The sequence below is a fragment of the Dermochelys coriacea genome, chromosome 2 (genome assembly GCF_009764565.3).
Source record: "Dermochelys coriacea isolate rDerCor1 chromosome 2, rDerCor1.pri.v4, whole genome shotgun sequence".
Classification (NCBI taxonomy): domain Eukaryota; kingdom Metazoa; phylum Chordata; order Testudines; family Dermochelyidae; genus Dermochelys; species Dermochelys coriacea.
In genome coordinates, this window is record NC_050069.1 from 123,492,584 (window position 1) to 123,510,673 (window position 18,090).

General features: G+C 40.8%; 1 protein-coding gene across 1 annotated transcript; it reads right to left on the reverse strand.

Annotated features, from left to right (window-relative positions):
• Positions 1–255: 255 nt before the first annotated feature.
• Positions 256–11,639, reverse strand: LOC119850511 (leukocyte elastase inhibitor-like). The gene is given in 15 exon segments (XM_043508407.1): positions 256–668; positions 671–753; positions 755–907; positions 909–938; positions 940–1,037; positions 1,183–1,289; positions 1,292–1,337; positions 5,701–5,843; positions 7,087–7,116; positions 7,119–7,203; positions 7,936–7,970; positions 7,973–8,017; positions 8,020–8,067; positions 8,482–8,623; positions 11,472–11,639. Coding segments are annotated over 15 exon segments (1,242 nt in total). The 3' UTR covers positions 256–639.
• Between the last annotated feature and the right edge of the window lie 6,451 nt (positions 11,640–18,090).

The following is an 18,090-nucleotide window of genomic DNA, read 5'->3' on the forward strand; positions in this document are numbered from 1 at the left end:
CCCAGAGCTTAGGCTCTAGCCAAAGCTTAAAAATCTACACAGCAGTTTTAGAGTTCCGCGAACCTCAGTCAGCTGATCTGGGCCAGACTCGATTGTTTAAGTTGTTTGTAGACGTACCCTATGTGGACGAGGGAGGGGAAATGACATAGGGCCTAGGACCTACCAACAGGAGTCCTTGGCTACACTTTCAGAGCAACTGTGTGCCTGCTTTGCTATGAAGTGTTCTTAGTTGGGATCAAGAATCTGGCCGACGATGTTTTAAGACCTGGTTCAAAGATGCCACATGAGCTGCAATTGGGTAGTATGTGGGTTGGTTAAAATAATAACAGAATAAGCTCCGTTATAACTACGCTGATCATAAGCATGAAGGTGCTATGCCAAGTACTTCTTGAATTTGAGCTCATCTGATCTGCTGACCTATTTAGCAAAAGGTTCTGCTTTGTCGGAATGTCCTGTGCACCTGAAATGGACCCTAATTCTCTCCTCTCTATGGAAAGGATCTAAAGAGCCATCACCAAAATTCTTAGCTTGTTATTTCAAAGGATTATAAAACACTAAGAATATAAACCTGTCCTAGTATTCATGTAGAAGAATATAACAAATCTGTCTGTGCTTGCTGAGGTAGAAATTGCCTTGATTTTAAGGAGAGCAGAGTTTTCCCAAGAAAGTATGGTATTGGTGGGATTATGCTGTATAAAGAAAAGGAAAGGATGGTCAGCCATAAACAGATCACCAGATGGATAGGATCTATTCAACAACACTTCCTGTAGCAGCTGCTGCCAAAGTGCCTTCCTCATTAACTTCCACATAGGCCTTGTGGACAGCCTTTGACAGAAACAGCCGTTGTGAGGGAGCCATTCCAGAGAGATCAGCTTTTGATTGCTCAAAGACATCAATCATCCCCATCTTGTAAAGGTAAGTTGAGCTCAAAGGTATTTCAGTTTGAAACGGGGCAAATACACCTCCACTTCTCTCTCTCTCATACTTTCCAAGGAAGTCCAGCGTGTTAATTTCTCATAAGTCATTGCCCTTTCAACCTATAGGGTCCAAAAGAGAGATCATGATAATGACAAAGGAACTGAGAAGTTCTGAACACTTCACATCTTTATCCAAGTTTAATTCAGATAAAAGGAGAGCCAACATGGCTACTTCACAGATATTCAGTGATGTAATGTCCTTTACCTGTTCCAGACCAATGATGTCATCAGGTAGAAGTATGAACATATTCAGTGCTTTTCCAGCATAAGGGATCATAAGAATCTGAGCATTCATCTCCTGTATGTGGGCATTTTAAATGTGTCTTTCTGATACATCATCTGCACAGATTTGCTCTCATTCTATTTAAAAGAAATACATAAATACAACTGACAGTGCCCTCCTGCATTTGACAAAAGACAATGTGAAGTGCTCACAGAACACTGGTTGCAGATAGGATAAATATTTTATAAGTCATTTATATTAGTAAATGAAAAACTATAAATCAAGGCATAGCAAGTATTGCTCAAGCTAGTGTTTAAATGAGATTATCATTTAACAGACAGAAGGTGCTGAAAACTGAACAAATGAGGATGTAGTAGATCTTTCACACCTAAAGATCCCGGGCCTGATGTGGATCTCAAACATTGCTGTAAATCAGTATAGCCCTACTGAAGTCAGTACTGTTCTGGTATAGAATCAACTCTCAAAAATCAGGCAGCTGAGTTCCAGTGCAAAGGCCAAATTCTGCTTTCAGAGCGTTGATGTAATTCCAGAGTAACTCCATTGACTTCAGTGGAATTACTGCAGATTAAAGTAGTATAATGGAGACAAGAAGTTGGACCTAATGCAGATCATAGACAAGTGGTCTGGCAATGTTAACTTAGGGTAAAATGTTCAAAAACTGTGAAAGGTTTAGGCGCCTAAGTCCCATTTCAAGCATTATTAAGGCACTTAGGAGCCTACTATCATTGAAAGTCAGTGGGGCTGTTGAACTGATATCAAGGGCCGAAAGAGATAAATGTTTATCAACTCTTTCATTCTGTCCCACGATGCGTCATTTTCTGCAGATGGCTTGGATTTACTCTGTTCCTTGACAATCACCCAAAAACATTCATTCTAAAGTTGAAAGTTTATTAATTAAACACAAGAAGGAATGAGACATTAAAACAAGCATTTACAGTGAAACTGGAATTGAGTGATTATGCAAAACAAACTTAATTAAAACCTATTAAAGTTTGTTTCCTTTTGCAGGAGGTGAAATATTGGTCTCCCATGTTTCAGCAACCGTTCTTTGATGAAAAAGAGAATTATTTTTTACTCTCCGTCCCGATGTGTGAAGGTTATTGACTTCTCTTGTTTTAATAAACACACGAGGTGGAGGAGAACAGGATGCAAAGGTAGGGGAAACTAGGCCTTTCTTCTTTCTGGGAGGGTGCTTCACCCTCACTCTGCCCTGAGCACCTGCCCCACACCATCCATTCTCCCAAGCCCCCACCTTTGGTCCGCCTCTTCCCACCCCCTCTGCGCCATCCCTCCAGCGTCTCCTGCCTGACGCCAACAGCTGATCAGTGGGTGGCTGAAGGGTGCTGAGCCCCCACTATTTTGTTTCCATGAAACACCAGTTTTAACTGACTAAGTGGGAGGAGAATCAGGTCTACTGGAGTTATGCTGGTATAAAACCAGCATAAGTGGGATCAGTACTCAAATAGCAACATCAAGGAAAATACACACACCCTGACTGGTTCAGTTTACCTTCCTGCTATCTTTCAAACATTGTATGTCATTGGAAATACTTGGCTTGAATAAAACAACACAGGAAAGGTGAAAATCATTGCTAACCAGTCATTTAAGTAACATCTCTATGGCACTGTTAGGTAAAGGAGAATTGTAATGTTGCTGAAAGCCATAGAATAGAAGCTTTCTGGAAGGGAGACTTCCGCCCTCCCTGTTCTGCCTGTGACACAGCTTCTTCAGAGGCTCCACACAGGAAGAGCTGTGGAATGACTTAGATTGGAAAAAATGCTGATGTCTGACAAGCCGTAAAAGTGTAACCTCCCTGTTTTTGAACCGTGCAACCAAACCATAGTTTGTCTCCTAGAATCCTGAGCACTTCAACTCAGGAAGGTCCCCCATTTGTTTGTACCTTGTCCCCACAAGACAGAGCTTAATAACAGGTATCATAACATTCAAAAACTGGTAGGAGACACTTCAACCTCTCTGGTCACTCAGTAAAAGATTTAAGGGTGGTAATTTTGCAACAGAAAAGCTTCAGAAACAGACTCCAACAAGAAACTGCTGAGCTTGAATTAATATGCAAACTTGATACCATTAACTTGGGTTTGAATGGTTTCAGAGTCGCAGCCGTGTTAATCTGTATTCGCAAAAGAAAAGGAGTACTGTGGCACCTTAGAGACTAACAAATTTATTGAGCATAAGCTTTCGTGAGCTACAGCTCACTTCATGCATCCGATGAAGTGAGCTGTAGCTCACGAAAGCTTATGCTCAAATAAATTTGTTAGTCTCTAAGGTGCCACAAGTTCTCCTTTTTTGGGGGGGTTTGAATAGAGACTGGGAGTGGCTGGGTCATTACACATATTGAATCTATTTCCTTAAATTAAGTATCCCCACACCTTCTTGTCAACTGTCTAAATGGGCCATCTTGATTATCACTACAAAGTTTTTTTTCTCCTGCTGATAATAGCTCATCTTACCTAATTAGCCTCTCACAGTTTGTATGGTAACTTCCAATTATCTCTGTGTGTGTGTGTGTGTGTGTGTGTAAATATATATATACACACTTACTCTATGTTCCATTCTATGCATCTAATGAAGTGGGCTAAAGCCCACGAAAGCTTATGCTCAATTAAATTTGTTAGTCTCTAAGGTGCCACAAGTCCTCCTTTTCTTTTAATCATATCTAGGTTTTCTGGCAGTCATTCATTCATATCATTCATCTTCTAGAAGTTACCATCTTTAATACACGTCTCATCCTTTTTTTTTATGTCTTTTGTTTAGGTTGTTGCTCAAGTCTTATTTTAGGTGTAACCAATTTGCTCAGAGAAGAATCTTTAAGGTGACACCCTCTTTTACTGTTCAATAAAATTCTCCTCCCTGCTAATTTGTATTAAAATAAAAAGGTGTAGCTGAGATTTGTACGTGATATGGTGCTCACAAAACCATTGACTGTTCTCAGCTATAGAACAGACTCTTTTTCCATATTCTGAAGAAATAGTAAACCCTTTGGATATAAATGAACCCATTAGATATTCTAGCAACACCATCTTGCTAATCTCTTAATCCTGCTAAGGGGTGGGTGGGAATATAGGTTGCTGACCTTTTTTTGTTTTTTTAATGTGTAAAGAAGATTTAAACAGGACTCTCAACAAAAATCTGCCTGTTTTATTACTGTAGAAATTCAGGTCTCGTCTTATCTATTTTGTTTTTCCTCTAGCTGAGGTCCCTGGAAGTTTCCTAATGACTGGAGAATTTGGATCTAGGATTGTAATGGGTTCCAATCTATATGAATATCTGGCCAATTGTTAACTGATAGTTCAGAGTAGCAGCTGTGTTTGTCTGTATCCGCAAAAAGAAAGGAGTACTTGTGGCACCTTAGAGACTAACAAATTTATTTGAGCATAAGCTTTCGTGAGCTACAGCTCACTTCATCAGATGCATGAAGTGAGCTGTAGCTCACGAAAGCTTATGCCTCAAATAAATTTGTTAGTCTCTAAGTTGCCACAAGTACTCCTTTTCTTTTGTTAACCATGACGGTGTAACTCTCCATCATTAGTGACCTTCTCTCCAGTTCATACCACTTTTTTTGAAACTGGGCCACTGAGGCCTCATAAGACGCGTCAGCTAACAGGAACGCCAGCTGACATTCCCTGAAATCCTATGGCAAACAAAGAAAAAAGTTACCATTTTTTTTTTCTTTAAAAAGGGCTTTTTTGGACCCTGATAGAAAAGCAAACCCAAACCTCGTGGTGTTTGTTTTGTTTATGCTTTGCAGTTTGCCTTTCAATGTGAAGTATAATGGGCATTTGTTGCTGATTTTATTTTTTAAAGTCCCAAAACTTATGCTTTTTGTTAAAGTAGAATGAACAATTCATAAATCTGATCATAATTGGCCTTAAGATTGTGAGAAATCTGAACTTCAGATTTTCTTGTTTCTCTGCCAGTTGTGTGTGACATCACTAGTACCATAAACCAATTCATGGCTAAACCCGACCTTCCTTCCCTAAGATTTCTGGCACTTATCTGGTGTTACTAGCACCTGCAGGACTGGACTTAAGATTCTGAAGTCGAAGCTCAAATTTCTGCATGTGCTCAACTTAACTCACGAGTCATGGACCTATGCTGAAATTACTTACATGTGTAAGTCTTTCCAGGATCATGGCCTATGGGAAGTGATGGTGCAGTTAAAAATAAATAAATCTGTATCCTAGTGTTTATACCATGTTCCAAGTTTGTAGCGTACTAAGCAGCTAACATTGCTACAGTTTTTGCTCTTGTTTTCTTCATTCACTTCGATCACTGGCCTCTACTGAAAAACATCTTTCATATAGTAGAAGAGTCGGGTTATGCTTAATATATACCCTCATTTTGCTTGTAAGGTTAATATGCCAGTGTCTGTAGGTCCATATCTAAGTTGTGCTCTGCAGTGACATTGGTGAAGGTGTCTAAGATAAACAAAGCTAGAAATATAGAATTCTGCTACAGTACCTGGTTTATCCTAAAGTCTCTTGGCATTGTGTGTTTTTCTTCAAACTTGTATTCCCAGGTTGCTTTGAAGTAGATTGCATTCACTAGCACGAGCACAGCAGTTGAGTCAATAACACCAGGAACAAAAAGTTCCCTAATTTTACCTTAAAAAAACAGTCAGAGAAAAACAAGCTAAATCTACATTATTATTCGAGACAGATAGATCTAGCTGAATTGTCATTTATCAATATTTATTTATTTGCAAGGTTAATTTAACATGTGGAAAATCTAGTTCTTGGCTCTGCAAATTAAATCTTTCCGTTTTTTCCACCAACAGGGATGAAATAGCCAGCTGCATTGTAAGCTTCTCTGTGCATTGCTACTAATATGACTCAGCCCTGATTTAGAAGGATTAAGTAGATAATTCACAAAATCCATCTCATTCAATGAGGGTACAGACATTCACCCCTGTGTAGGGGCCCAGGACCATTTCAGTTGCATTTTTTTATTCCAAATATGGACAGAATGGCTCTGGGGATTGGTAATAATCTGTGTAGTTTTTACTTCCATTCTGAGGACTGAAGTTGTAGTTAATTGATGCAAAGCCCTTGGGCTGGTTCTCTGCACAAGCATGCATTTCCAGTGTTGTGAGGCTGCTTTTGAAAGGTGGAACCTCAGGTTCTGATACTAGGAACCTGACTGAAAACAACACTCTTTCCACATGGGTCACTGGACAGTCATCAGTTGATAACTTCTAGTCACAACTGACTTGTTTACAGAGACAAAGACAAATCTCGATTAGAGAAAAAGCTCCACTGCTCAAAACCAATCTCCTGGGCCATTCTGTCCACATTCAGCTTGGAAATTTCAAAGCTTGATTATTCTTTGCTAGGTGAGACTGCAGCCTAGGTAAAGGGAATTTGCCCATATATTTGTTCAAGCCAGTGTGCAAGAGATCATTACTCATGTTAGGGTTCTTAATGAGATGGTAACGAAAAATGTAAGTTACTCATGAGGTGACCCTCCCGGGCAGTTAGGATATCATCCACGCCCTGGGCATTCCTCTGTAGGCTCTACTTTCCACGTGATCAGACTCTTGATCGTCTTCTCCCATTCCCTGGCTTTGCTGCACCTCACAGCTAGACCCCAGCTTCTGTTGCCCCCATTTGTTGCCCCAGCACTGTGGACCCATATTCTTGCCATAAACCAGGATATGTAAGCAATGTCATAAAATGAGAATGTGATAGCAAATTCATATTTTTAATGTTAAAATATTTAGACGAGGACTCACACACACACACACACAAACACACCCACAGAGGTGGAAACCTTTTGCTTTCAATCCTGATTCTTCTTTTGTTGAAACGGTGAGAAAAGCGAATGACAATCCGACCTATGCTTTCTTACCTTGTGTCTTGCTTTCAACCCAGGAATTATCGTCTGTCTGGTTGCTTCCGTAGCAGTTTCAAAATCAACTGTTTGCAGCATTGCTCCATATAATTCCTTAGTGCCTTCTAAATATTGCTGTACAGTAAAATAAAGATCATTAATTAATGTTAGAATCCATAAACCAGATCCTCCATATGAACTGGGTCACTCAAGCCAATTAGAAAAAAGCCCTGCTCTTTTACAATTTGTTCAGGACTGAATTTGATAGGGAACTAAAGCACTAGAAGTTTATTCATTGAGCATCTGGATGGAGCTAATTGCCTTATAGTACAATCATGAACTGGACCCTTATTACATTGGTGATTTTTCATGGAGAATTGCTTATCTACAATAAGTGTAAAAATAAGGATTAGATCAGACATAGAAAGTTACTGTTGTTATTATTTATGTTGAGATCTGGTGCATTCAGCCCACTAACGTAGTGACAAAAAGGGAAAAGTCTCCTGACCATGACGGAAGATTTCCCAAGGCCACAAAGAGGAATTAGGCAGCCAACTCCCACCAAACATCTTTTTTTTTTTTAATTAACAAAAGTTTGGATTCCTTTTTCTTTGCCTTCTGGTTTCTAGCCTCTAGGGTACTTGGGGTCTGTTTTCAAGTTTCCTGAGGACTAGAAGCTTGCTTAAACAACACAAAACACAAAGCTGAGATTTTCACCGAATCGTAAGTCCAGGAGTTAGGGCTTTAAGGAAAACAGCCAAATATTGTGAAACTTATGAATAAATAACAACAGTTGGCATCCCTGAATCTCTGGTATAAAGGTGAGCTTTGATTCAATTCTCAGTGTAACAAACACAGGTAACTTACCTGGTGAAAATTATATCCCTTTTGTGCAAACAGACGTTGGCCAGGCTCAATACATAGCTCTTGTTGAGATTTTTCAGTTGGAAAGGAGTGTCTGGAACTCTGTGTGGATTCCTCCAACCAAGTCACATCGGGGAAGGAGGCAGCTTCAAACGAAGTAGAAATAAAGACACTTAATTTTCTCTTTGTTAATTTGTATAAAGTTAAATAACAGGACTGATAGTTACATTATACAGATGTTTGAGTATCGCTATCATTGGGAGCTAGCATGAGTAAGTGTACAAAAGCAGGGGAATTGCTCCCCTGGCTCTTAGTAGAGAGAAAGAGAGAGTGTGTGTGTGTGTGTGTGTGTGTGTGTGTGCGTGCGCGCACTGATTTCTCCAGGACTGGGCCCTTAATCAATCAATCATGACCTCCAGGTCAAGTATTTCTTAGTATACTACAGTGGCCTCCTGCCTGTGATCCTGACTCCTCTAATGGCTGTCACTGGCCATTATACAGCCTGCAGCTCCCCTTACAACTATGAAAATGCTACTCTATCTTGTTCAGAAGAAGTACCATTTGGGAAGTGAGGAAGTTCATGATATTGCCCTTCATTGAGATGTTTGGGCTCAGCTTCTGTCATCCCACTTTCCGAGACAGGCCCAGTTCCAAGGTTTGCACTTACTGCAGCTCTATTCAAATGAAGAACCTGTGATTGAAATTGTAACATTACGGCAGCTGTAAGCAGCATAAATGCATTCCACAGAAAGGCTTTTTCTTATCTTAAGACACTTGTTACATTAGATACCAGCTGAGCAGGAAACAGTTTTCCTGTCCTGACAAATATTTGAGATTTTGAGATTTTTCCAGTCCCAAATTGGGATAAAATGTCTAAATCTAAAATTTTTGAACCGACAAGCAAAAAAAAAAAAATCATTTTGAGTCAATCAAAACATCTTGTTCTGACGATTTTGAAACACTTCAAGTTCTACTTTACATTTTTAACTATAAGTAAATTGTTTCTAAATTAGTCATTTTGACAGGAAAACAAAATTTTCATTTTGAAAATGTTCAAGGTGTGAATCTCAATTTGAGATTGACACTTGAATTCAGAAAGAAGAGGAGGTATTAGCCCCTTTCTGGGGATGATTGGAACTCCATCCCTGTTTCAACATAAGCGTATTCAGTATAGCTGTCAAGGCCGCTGGGTGGGTGAAAAGGGAGCAAGCTCTGCCCAGCAGTCAGGTTCAGCACATGGTAACCTAAGAATACCAATCATAGAAATGTAGGGCTGGAAGGGACCTCAAGAGGTCATCTAGTCCAGTGTTTCTCAACAACCTATCCATGGACCAGCGCCAGGTCCTGAGATCTTCCTGACACACTTAGGAAGGCAGCAAGCTGGTATCAAAAAGGTTGAGAAACACTGATCTCTTCCAGCCTCCTGCAATAAGACTGGTCCAAGGAAACCAAGACCATCCAACAGGTGTTTGTCTTGTCTGCTCTTGTGCCTCCAGTGGCGGAGATCCCACAACCTCCTTTGGAAGTCTATTCCAGAGCTTAACCATCCGGATAGATAGAAACTTTGTCCTAATATCTAATTTAAATCTCCCTTGCTTCAGATTAAGCCCATTATTTTTTGTCCTACCTTCAGTGGACAGGGAGAACAATTGATCACCATACTCTTATAATATCCCTTACCATATTTGAAGACTATTATCAGGTTCCCCCTTCAGTCTTCTTTTCTCAAGACTCAACATGCCCAGTGTTTTTAACCTTTCCTCATAGGTCAGGTTTTCTACACCTTTTTATTATTTGTCACTCTCCTCTGGACTTTCTCTAATTTGTTCACATCTTTATCATATACTGCACGTTCTCTTGACTTCAGTGGGATTCGTGCTGCTCAGCAATTTATGTACATAAATATGGATTTAAGAACCTACTTTTGGCACCTAGGTTGAAAAATTGTGCTAGACTTCGATTGGTAAAGATAATTAAAGGGTCCATATCATAGAGTTTCTAGAATCCAAGCCCTTTTACTTCTACTGAATTAGGATGTTGCTAGGTACTTCTGAATATGTCAGAAGGTTTTCCTATCTTTATGGTTCTCAATATCTTCTTCTAAATAAAGAGATTAAATCACTGGGTCAAATCTGAACTGCGGGGACCTGTCTTGAATGGTGCTCTACCAATTTGAAACAGTTGAGGAGGCAGCCCATTGTTCTTAACCCATAGTCTAATTTTAAGTAATCCAGCATTTCATAGTTTTATTCTGAATTTTTCTTCAAATCTAAGATTAAGACTAAGAAGTGGTTCACACACTAAAAGCCTGATTCTGATCTCACATCAGTTTTACAGCAAAATAAATCCACTGACTATAGTGCAACTACTACAAATTAATACTGGTGTAAGAGTAGAATCAAGTCCTCTCCCATTTTTTGTTTGAGAGGATGACTATCGTTTCAAGGAAATAAAGGGGACTGATATGAAAATACAGGACAAAATTTAGTTTTTTGTTTTTTAAAGGACAGCCCACACAATGTAGATGCTACAATATTTGTAAATACACTCTAGAGCCACTTATTGGTAGGTAGCTTAAACAAAAGGACATCCTTTAAAGGGCTGGTTGAAATTTTCCTTAAAAAAAAAAAAGGAAAATTGGGGTCTCAGTTAAACAAAATTTTGTGGAAAGCGTCTGTTTCCTTCAAAAGGTGATTACTGTTGATGTCAGCAAACCAAAAACACCTGAAGTAAAATTTTTCAGTCTTTCAGAAGTTTTTGACCACGTTTTTGGTTTTTCAGCAGCTTTTGGCTAAAATATTTTGGTTTTCGGCTGAAAAGGCAAACTTTTTTGACAGAGGAAAAAAATCCTGATTTCTGACCAACTCTTACAACTTTGCTAGTGGACAGGAAGTTTGAAGGGCTTTCTGAGAGGATGAGTCCTACACAGTGGCAAACTAAACTCTGTCTTTTCTGACTTTCTGATGAGCAGTGAAAAACTTGAGGGCCTAATTTTCAGAGAAGTAGACCTTCTGCGGGTTCCTTTGTCTTTAAAAGGAGCTGTGGGGCTCAGCACTTCAGAAAATTAGACCCCAAAATGTCAACATTGAGCAGCTGAGCTAACACCTCACTAAAATGAACAGGATAGTTCACACCTCTCAGAACAATTGCTCCAGGCTTTCTGCAGACATCTCTGCACTGGTTATAAGTTTTAAGGATTTCTTGACAAACATAACTACTAAAAACATTATTTTTAAAATGGAGCCCAAGATGGTGGCAAGGGAATGGTGGCAGACTGCCATGTCACCATGTGAGTTAAGCCCTGCCTCTACGCCGCTGAATCCTAATCATATCATTAGTCAGACACTACAAGCAGGTGATAGAAATTATGATGCAGCAATTTTGAAAACAGTGTTTCTTTTCTTAATTCTGCATTATCCTTGGAAAATGCACTTTTTAATAAAATTCTCACATAGTTTGTCATTACTTTTAATGTTTGCCTTAGCAGAAAAAAGCATGTAAAATATAAAAGCATGTACATGTGTTTTGTTGACACTTACCGTTTGCATCTGATTAGCAGTGTTACCTCTGGCACCCAAAAGGACCATGACCAGGCCAGTAGAGATACTCATAGGGGAGAAGAAGATATTTTTGTTTGCAGCATTTTTGTTCAGTTCATTGTAAAGATCAAGGCCCATTTCAGTAATTGCTTGAGAAATGGAGCCCATTGTGAAGTCACAGATGGCTAGGAACAAAAAAGAAGAGAACCAAATCTGAATAATTTACTTTGCTCAACTTTGTGAGACTAAAGCCTGAGTTCAACTGAAATTACTATATCTGATTGCTAACCAACAGAAGCTTAGGTGCACCTGAGCCAAGGAGGCTACTACTGATCATCATAAACCATCTTGTATAGCCATGAGCCATCTTCTTTCCACTCTTCTCCACTTTCCAAGGTACAGCTCCTGATTGTGCCCAGCTTAGCAGCAAGAATGCAGCTGGGCCTGGGCAATGATACTCGATCCAGCACTGGACATACTCTGATTTCCTAATGTAGGACTGGATTATAGAGGGACCTAGACAAATTAGAGGATTGGGCCAAAAGAAATCTGATGAGGTTCAACAAGGACAAGTGCAGAGTCCTGCACTTAGGACGGAAGAATCCCATGCACCGCTACAGACTAGGGACCGAATGGCTAGGCAGCAGTTCTGCAGAAAAGGACCTAGGGGTTATAGTGGACGAGAAGCTGGATATGAGTCAACAGTGTGCCCTCATTGCCAAGAAGGCCAATGGCATTTTGGGCTGTATAAGTAGGGGCATTGCCAGCAGATCGAGGAACGTGATCATTCCTCTCTATTCAACATTGGTGAGGCCTCATCTGGAGTACTGTGTCTAGTTTTGGGCCCCACACTACAAGAAGGATGTGGAAAAATTGGAAAATGTCCAGCGAAGGGCAACAAAAATGATTAGGAGACTGGAACACATGACTTATGAGGAGAGGCTGAGGGAACTGGGATTGTTTAGTCTGCAGAAGAGAAGAATGAGGGGGGATTTGATAGCTGCTTTCAACTACATGAAAGGGGGTTCCAAAGAGGATGAACCTAGACTGTTCTTAATGGTAGCAGATGACAGAACAAGGAGTAATGGTCTCAAGTTGCAGTGGGGGAGGTTTAGGTTGATATTAGGAAAAACTTTTTCACTAGGAGGGTGGTGAAGCACTGGAATGTGTTACCTAGGGAGGTGGTGGAATCTCCTTCCTTAGAAGTTTTTAAGGTCAGGCTTGACAAAGCCCTGTCTGCGATGATTTAGTTGGGGATTGGTCCTGCTTTGAGCAGGGGGTTAGACTAGATGACTTCCTGAGGTCCCTTCCAACCCTGATATTCTATGATTCTTCTCTGCCTTACTGAATGGTCTGCAGTGCTGTTGTAGCCGTGTCAGTCTCAGGACATTAGAGAGACAAGGTGGGTGGGATAATATCTTTTATTGGACCCCCTTCTGTTGGTGAGAGGACCTGAAGAAGAGCTCTGTGTCAGCTCCAGAGCTTGTCTCTCTCAACAACAGAAGTTAGTCCAATAAAAGATATTTCCTCCCTGTTACCAGGTGTGCCCATTACTTTGGGGTATGCTCATTTATTAGGGTTACTTTTCTGGGGGGGGGAGGGTTCTGTAATTCTATTAATGTACTGCTTATGTCACTTGTATGTTCACATGGAGCTCTAGTCCTTCCTTCTGCAAGTCCCCTTCCAATGGAGCTATCCTGCAGGACCTAGGTTCCCCAGGACTGGGTTCCTCCACCCCTAGAACCAGATGAACACACACACACACACACATATACACTAACAGATCAAGACTGAGTGGACCAGGTCAATCAGCACTCTCAAGCTGACCCCCTTATATGTCCCTGTACTCAATAGGCTGGGCCAAGCAGCACTTTCAGCTGTCCACCCTTATATGCCACAGATTTAACATGTCCCTATCTCCAGTTTCATGTCACAATTGTACTGGTAATAACCCACTTGATGAGCAAACCCCACAATATTTTTGGGCGCTACAAGGATCTTTAGCTTAGGTAAAAGAAGCGTTGCTGCAGAGTAAATGAGGGAAGCTAAAAACACAAAAGAGTAAAGTTAAGAGAGAGAGAGAGAAGCAACCAGCTTAACCATAAAAGCTTTTATTGAATAATAGTGATAACTAAACAAGGAAAGCCTAAACCAGCATAACATACATTATTAAAGGTCAATACCTGAGTTAGAAAGGAAAACAGAGAGAGAGAAAGAAAAGGATCTCACTGCTCCCAGAAGCATGAACTGGTTGGGGTTCCCATGTGATAGTGGTAGCTCAGGGTCCTGAGTGGAGAAGACAGGCAGAGCCCCCAGCGTGATCACTCAGGAGAAGATGGAGTCCCAGTGGAACTGATGCAGAGTTTGCGTCCATGCATCAGAACACTGACTGGAGGGTGAGCAGGGATTTTTGTAGAGAAAATACAATGGTTCAAGGGAGAACACTAGATTTGTTTATAGGTAAACTGATGACTCAAGGGTTTTCTTTAGGCTAGACAATAGGATCTGATCACTCTTGGCTATGGGTGGTGTTTTCTTCCAGGGAGCTCACAATGCAACTAGTCTGCTTCAGTATTTTGGATATCAATGAAGGATTCATTACTAGAATTGGTCTGATAACTGCTGAGCTGGGTGTGTGCAGGCATAGGTTCAGTAACATCTGGAGCAGAGATTCCCATGATGCAGTGCGTCCCTGCTTTTCTGGTCCCAGAGTTCAGTGCAGGTCTCTGTTCTCCATTCTTTATGCAAATGGTGATGTCTTCCTGTCCCATCTTTCATGCAGATGAGGCTAGGGGAGTTATCTCTGTTTTCCATTCTGTATGCTAATGGAGATGTCTTAATCTTATCACCCTTGTCAGGAGGGGTCTAGATGTGTCTCCCAACATCCAGCAGAGGGCAACAAAAATGATTAGGGGACTCGAACACATGACTTATGAGGAGAGGCTGAGGGAACTGGGATTGTTTAGTTTGCAGAAGAGAAGAATGAGGGGGGATTTGATAGCTGCTTTCAACTACATGAAAGGGGGTTCCAAAGAGGATGGATCTAGACTGTTCTCAGTGGTAGCAGATGACAGAACGAGAAGTAATGGTCTCAAGTTGCAGTGGGGGAGGTTGGATATTAGGAAAAACTTTTTCACTAGGAGGGTGGTGAAGCACTGGAATGTGTTACCTAGGGAGGTGGTGGAATCTCCTTCCTTTGAAGTTTTTAAGGTCAGGCTTGACAAAGCTCTGATTGGGATGATTTAGTTGGGGATTGGTCCTGCTTTGAGCAGGGGTTGGACTAGATAACCTCCTGAAGTCCTTTCCAGCCCTGATATTCTATGATTCTATATTATGGGGTCAGGGTGCTGGTTACTGTTGGGAGTGGAATATGAGTTGTGCACTCCTACTTCCCCTCTGTGTTGGTTTTGGGCCAGATAGATTCCTAATCTCCTAATCTGAGAATCATGTCACTAACACTCCCATTTTTATGGACTTCTGCACAAACCTGTTTGTCTTATTTATAAGATTTATCCCATTAAATAGAACTATGGGCATGAGCAAAGCAAGCACTGTTCAGTCATCAAAGCTGCCTTTAAAGAGACCTATTGTGGGTTTCTCGTTTGTTGTGCCCATGTTGCTGTACTGGATTTCACTGAGAGACAGCATAGTGGCACTGTGCTTAAGTCAGGAAACTTGGATTCTCATCCCAGCTGTACCATTACCTTTGAGTGGCCTTGCACAAGACACTTAACCTCTGTCCCTCAATTTCCCCATTTGTAAAATGAAATAATGTGGATCATCCTCTTTGGTAAAGCCGTTGGCAATGCTCCACTAATTAGTAGCTAGTGCCTTGAAAATACATCCCTTCAGCTACTTTCTGACTCTGTTTGTTCCTGAATGAAGATCTTTTATATCTGTGTATTTACCTACATCTATCCTGAGCTCTGTGTGCTTTTTACCAAACATTAAAGCATAATCCAAATATCAAAGCCAACATCGATACTTCCAGAGCCAACATTAACCTCCCAATCAATACTGAAAAACTAAAGATACTCAACTCTCCCACCTTTCACCTCTAGCTCTCCAAAAGCCAAAGAGAGGGAATAGGATTTGCATTGTGCCATGCAAATCAACAGATTTGGGTTATTTTAGCCAAGGGCTTCCACTAATTACAAATTCAACAGTATCACATGCAGATACATACATATGTCACAACAGATTTTATCACACAACATACGCTTCTAAGGATTTTGAACTTATCTCCTCCACATTCAGATTTTTCATGGTGCTTTTGTTGCCTAGTTCTCCAAAAGATGAACAACTTAAAAGATCATACTATCTGTCCCCTCTGAAACATTGTTTATTTTGCAAACCTACAGAATTCCTTAATTTTAAAAGTTTGCTTTTAAAACAGCCTTCTTCACCAATCACAGTTCATAGTTAAAAAACAAAATTGTTTTAAAATTGTTTACCTTCTTGTCTGCTTCTTGTCTGCTGAGTAAGTGAGCTCCAATCAGCTTTCTGTGGCTGCTAGAATATAAAAGTCTCTGCCACTCCCCCTGCATAATGGTCTACCCACTCTCTGCGGTGGTGGTGAAATCATTATAATTTAGTCATGTCAAAGGCCCATCATCTTGTAGTTTCTTGCAGCATTTTAGAGGAACAGAGTGTCCAACTATCTGCAATTAGAGCTTTATTTTGACTATTTTGCCTGGCAAGTCTAACAGTCTGTATCTGTTGTCAACATCTCCTGATCACAAAACCAAGATACTCTTCACATGGAAACTCAGGATCCAGACCTGCAATGAGCTTGGTGAAGGTGAATCCCTCGGGGCACCCCTTTGAAGTCAATGGGGCTCTGCATGTGCACAGAAATCTGTCCAGGCAGAGCTCATTTCATGGGTTGAGACTGAAGGTGATATTATCTTCAGAGACTCCTTGCTTGGAATTCAGTCTAATTGCAGTAATAGAGGAAACAATTGAGATGTGTTACTTTTCCATTGCCTAGGAGCATCTCTCTCTCTCTTTTTATTTTATTTTATTTTATTTTATTTTATTTGAAGATAATACAGAAAGCTAGTTTTAATTTGTATTTAAAGATTTTAATCAAGAGAAAATTGTCTCCTTGAACAAAAAAAAATCCAAAGTCAGAACAGCTTTTAAATGTTAAGTTACAAGTAAAAATAGATCAGGAGTGGCAGCTTGGGTGTGTTTCTAAAAGCTGGACATTTTTTTTGAGTTGTAGCTCCCCCTGCAACAAAACCTGATTAAAAACCACCTTCTCCCTGACTCCAGTAGTAACATTAGAAAGGGGGGGGGGGAAACCTGATGGGTATCAATGACAACTCCTCTTCATACTTCTGCTGACTACCGTCTTATCTACAGCTATCCCAGTGAGTGACAACATTGTACGTTCTACCACACAAGAACAGCCAGCTCTGTAGTGGAACATGGCAGGTAGTTAGACAAGACTGACTTTAAGGACATCCAGTTTATAAGGTCCCCTCCACTGGTCATGTGGGCCAGCACAGTCCTCTGAGATTCTGGACAAAGAAGTGCAGCTAGTTGCTCCTCAGCAGAGCCACAAACCCATCCTGCAGCTACAGAAGGTTTGAGGAAGCTCACTGGAGGGCAGTTCAGCTATCAAGCACCCAGCACAGGCAACTGGACTTCCAAGATTTACTGATGTGGAGGCCAACAATGGAGCAACAGGCGATGGCTGGTGGAAGGGCAAGCACCCCCTTTCTCCTGGCTTTCTAGAAGCCCATCTCCAGAAGGAAACTGCCAGAATTTCAAACCTGAGCAATCACTATCTTTGCTGCTTCTATCGTGTAGGTCTGCAGGCAGGTGAAGGAAGGGAAGGAATGTCATGAGAGGATTGTTTGGGGAGGCCTTGGGAAAATGTGTGTAAACTTTATGGGGAGAGATGGCAGCTGTTGCGGGAAAAGGACAAAGGCTGAAGGATAGCAAGGCAGTATTGAGGGGGAAAAGAAGTTTCAGAGTACAGGATTCAGACAAAACAGGGTTAGAGAATTAGGAGAGCTGAGGGGATGTTTTTAAGAAGCAGTGGATAGATTAATGGACAAAATAGGGTTGGTATGAGGGCCAGGGAGGAAATGTGAGCTATGAAGAAAAAGGGAAAGAGATAGGGGAATGTTGGGAATGTAATGAGGAAAGGGGAAAACTGGTGGGGGGGACAAGGGGGAAAGATATAGGAGACTCAATGGCAGAAGGAATTATGTGGAAAGAGTGGGCAGTGAAAGAGGCCCAAAGGAGAAAGAAAGATGTGCGTGGGGTGAGAAAAAGGAAAGAGGAATAGGGAGAGACTCAAGGTAAAATAGTATAAAAGGACAAAATAGTGACATATATCAAGAAAAAAGAGAATGGCTGTGAAATAAGAAAAACATTAGGTAAAAGAAGAGAAAGAAGGAACCAAAGAAATGGGGAAGGGAAAAGGAAAAACAAGATCACAAACTCTTTTCTTTTAACTATATTGTGCATGTGTTGTGAATCCTTTCTGTTGCTGGGCAGTGGAGAATCAGGAACCCAGATAACCAGAGTATCATGGCCACGGGAGTAGGGGAATAAAAAAGTTTGTGGAATCAATAAGGGAGCAGGTGGAGGAGAGTCTAGTTTT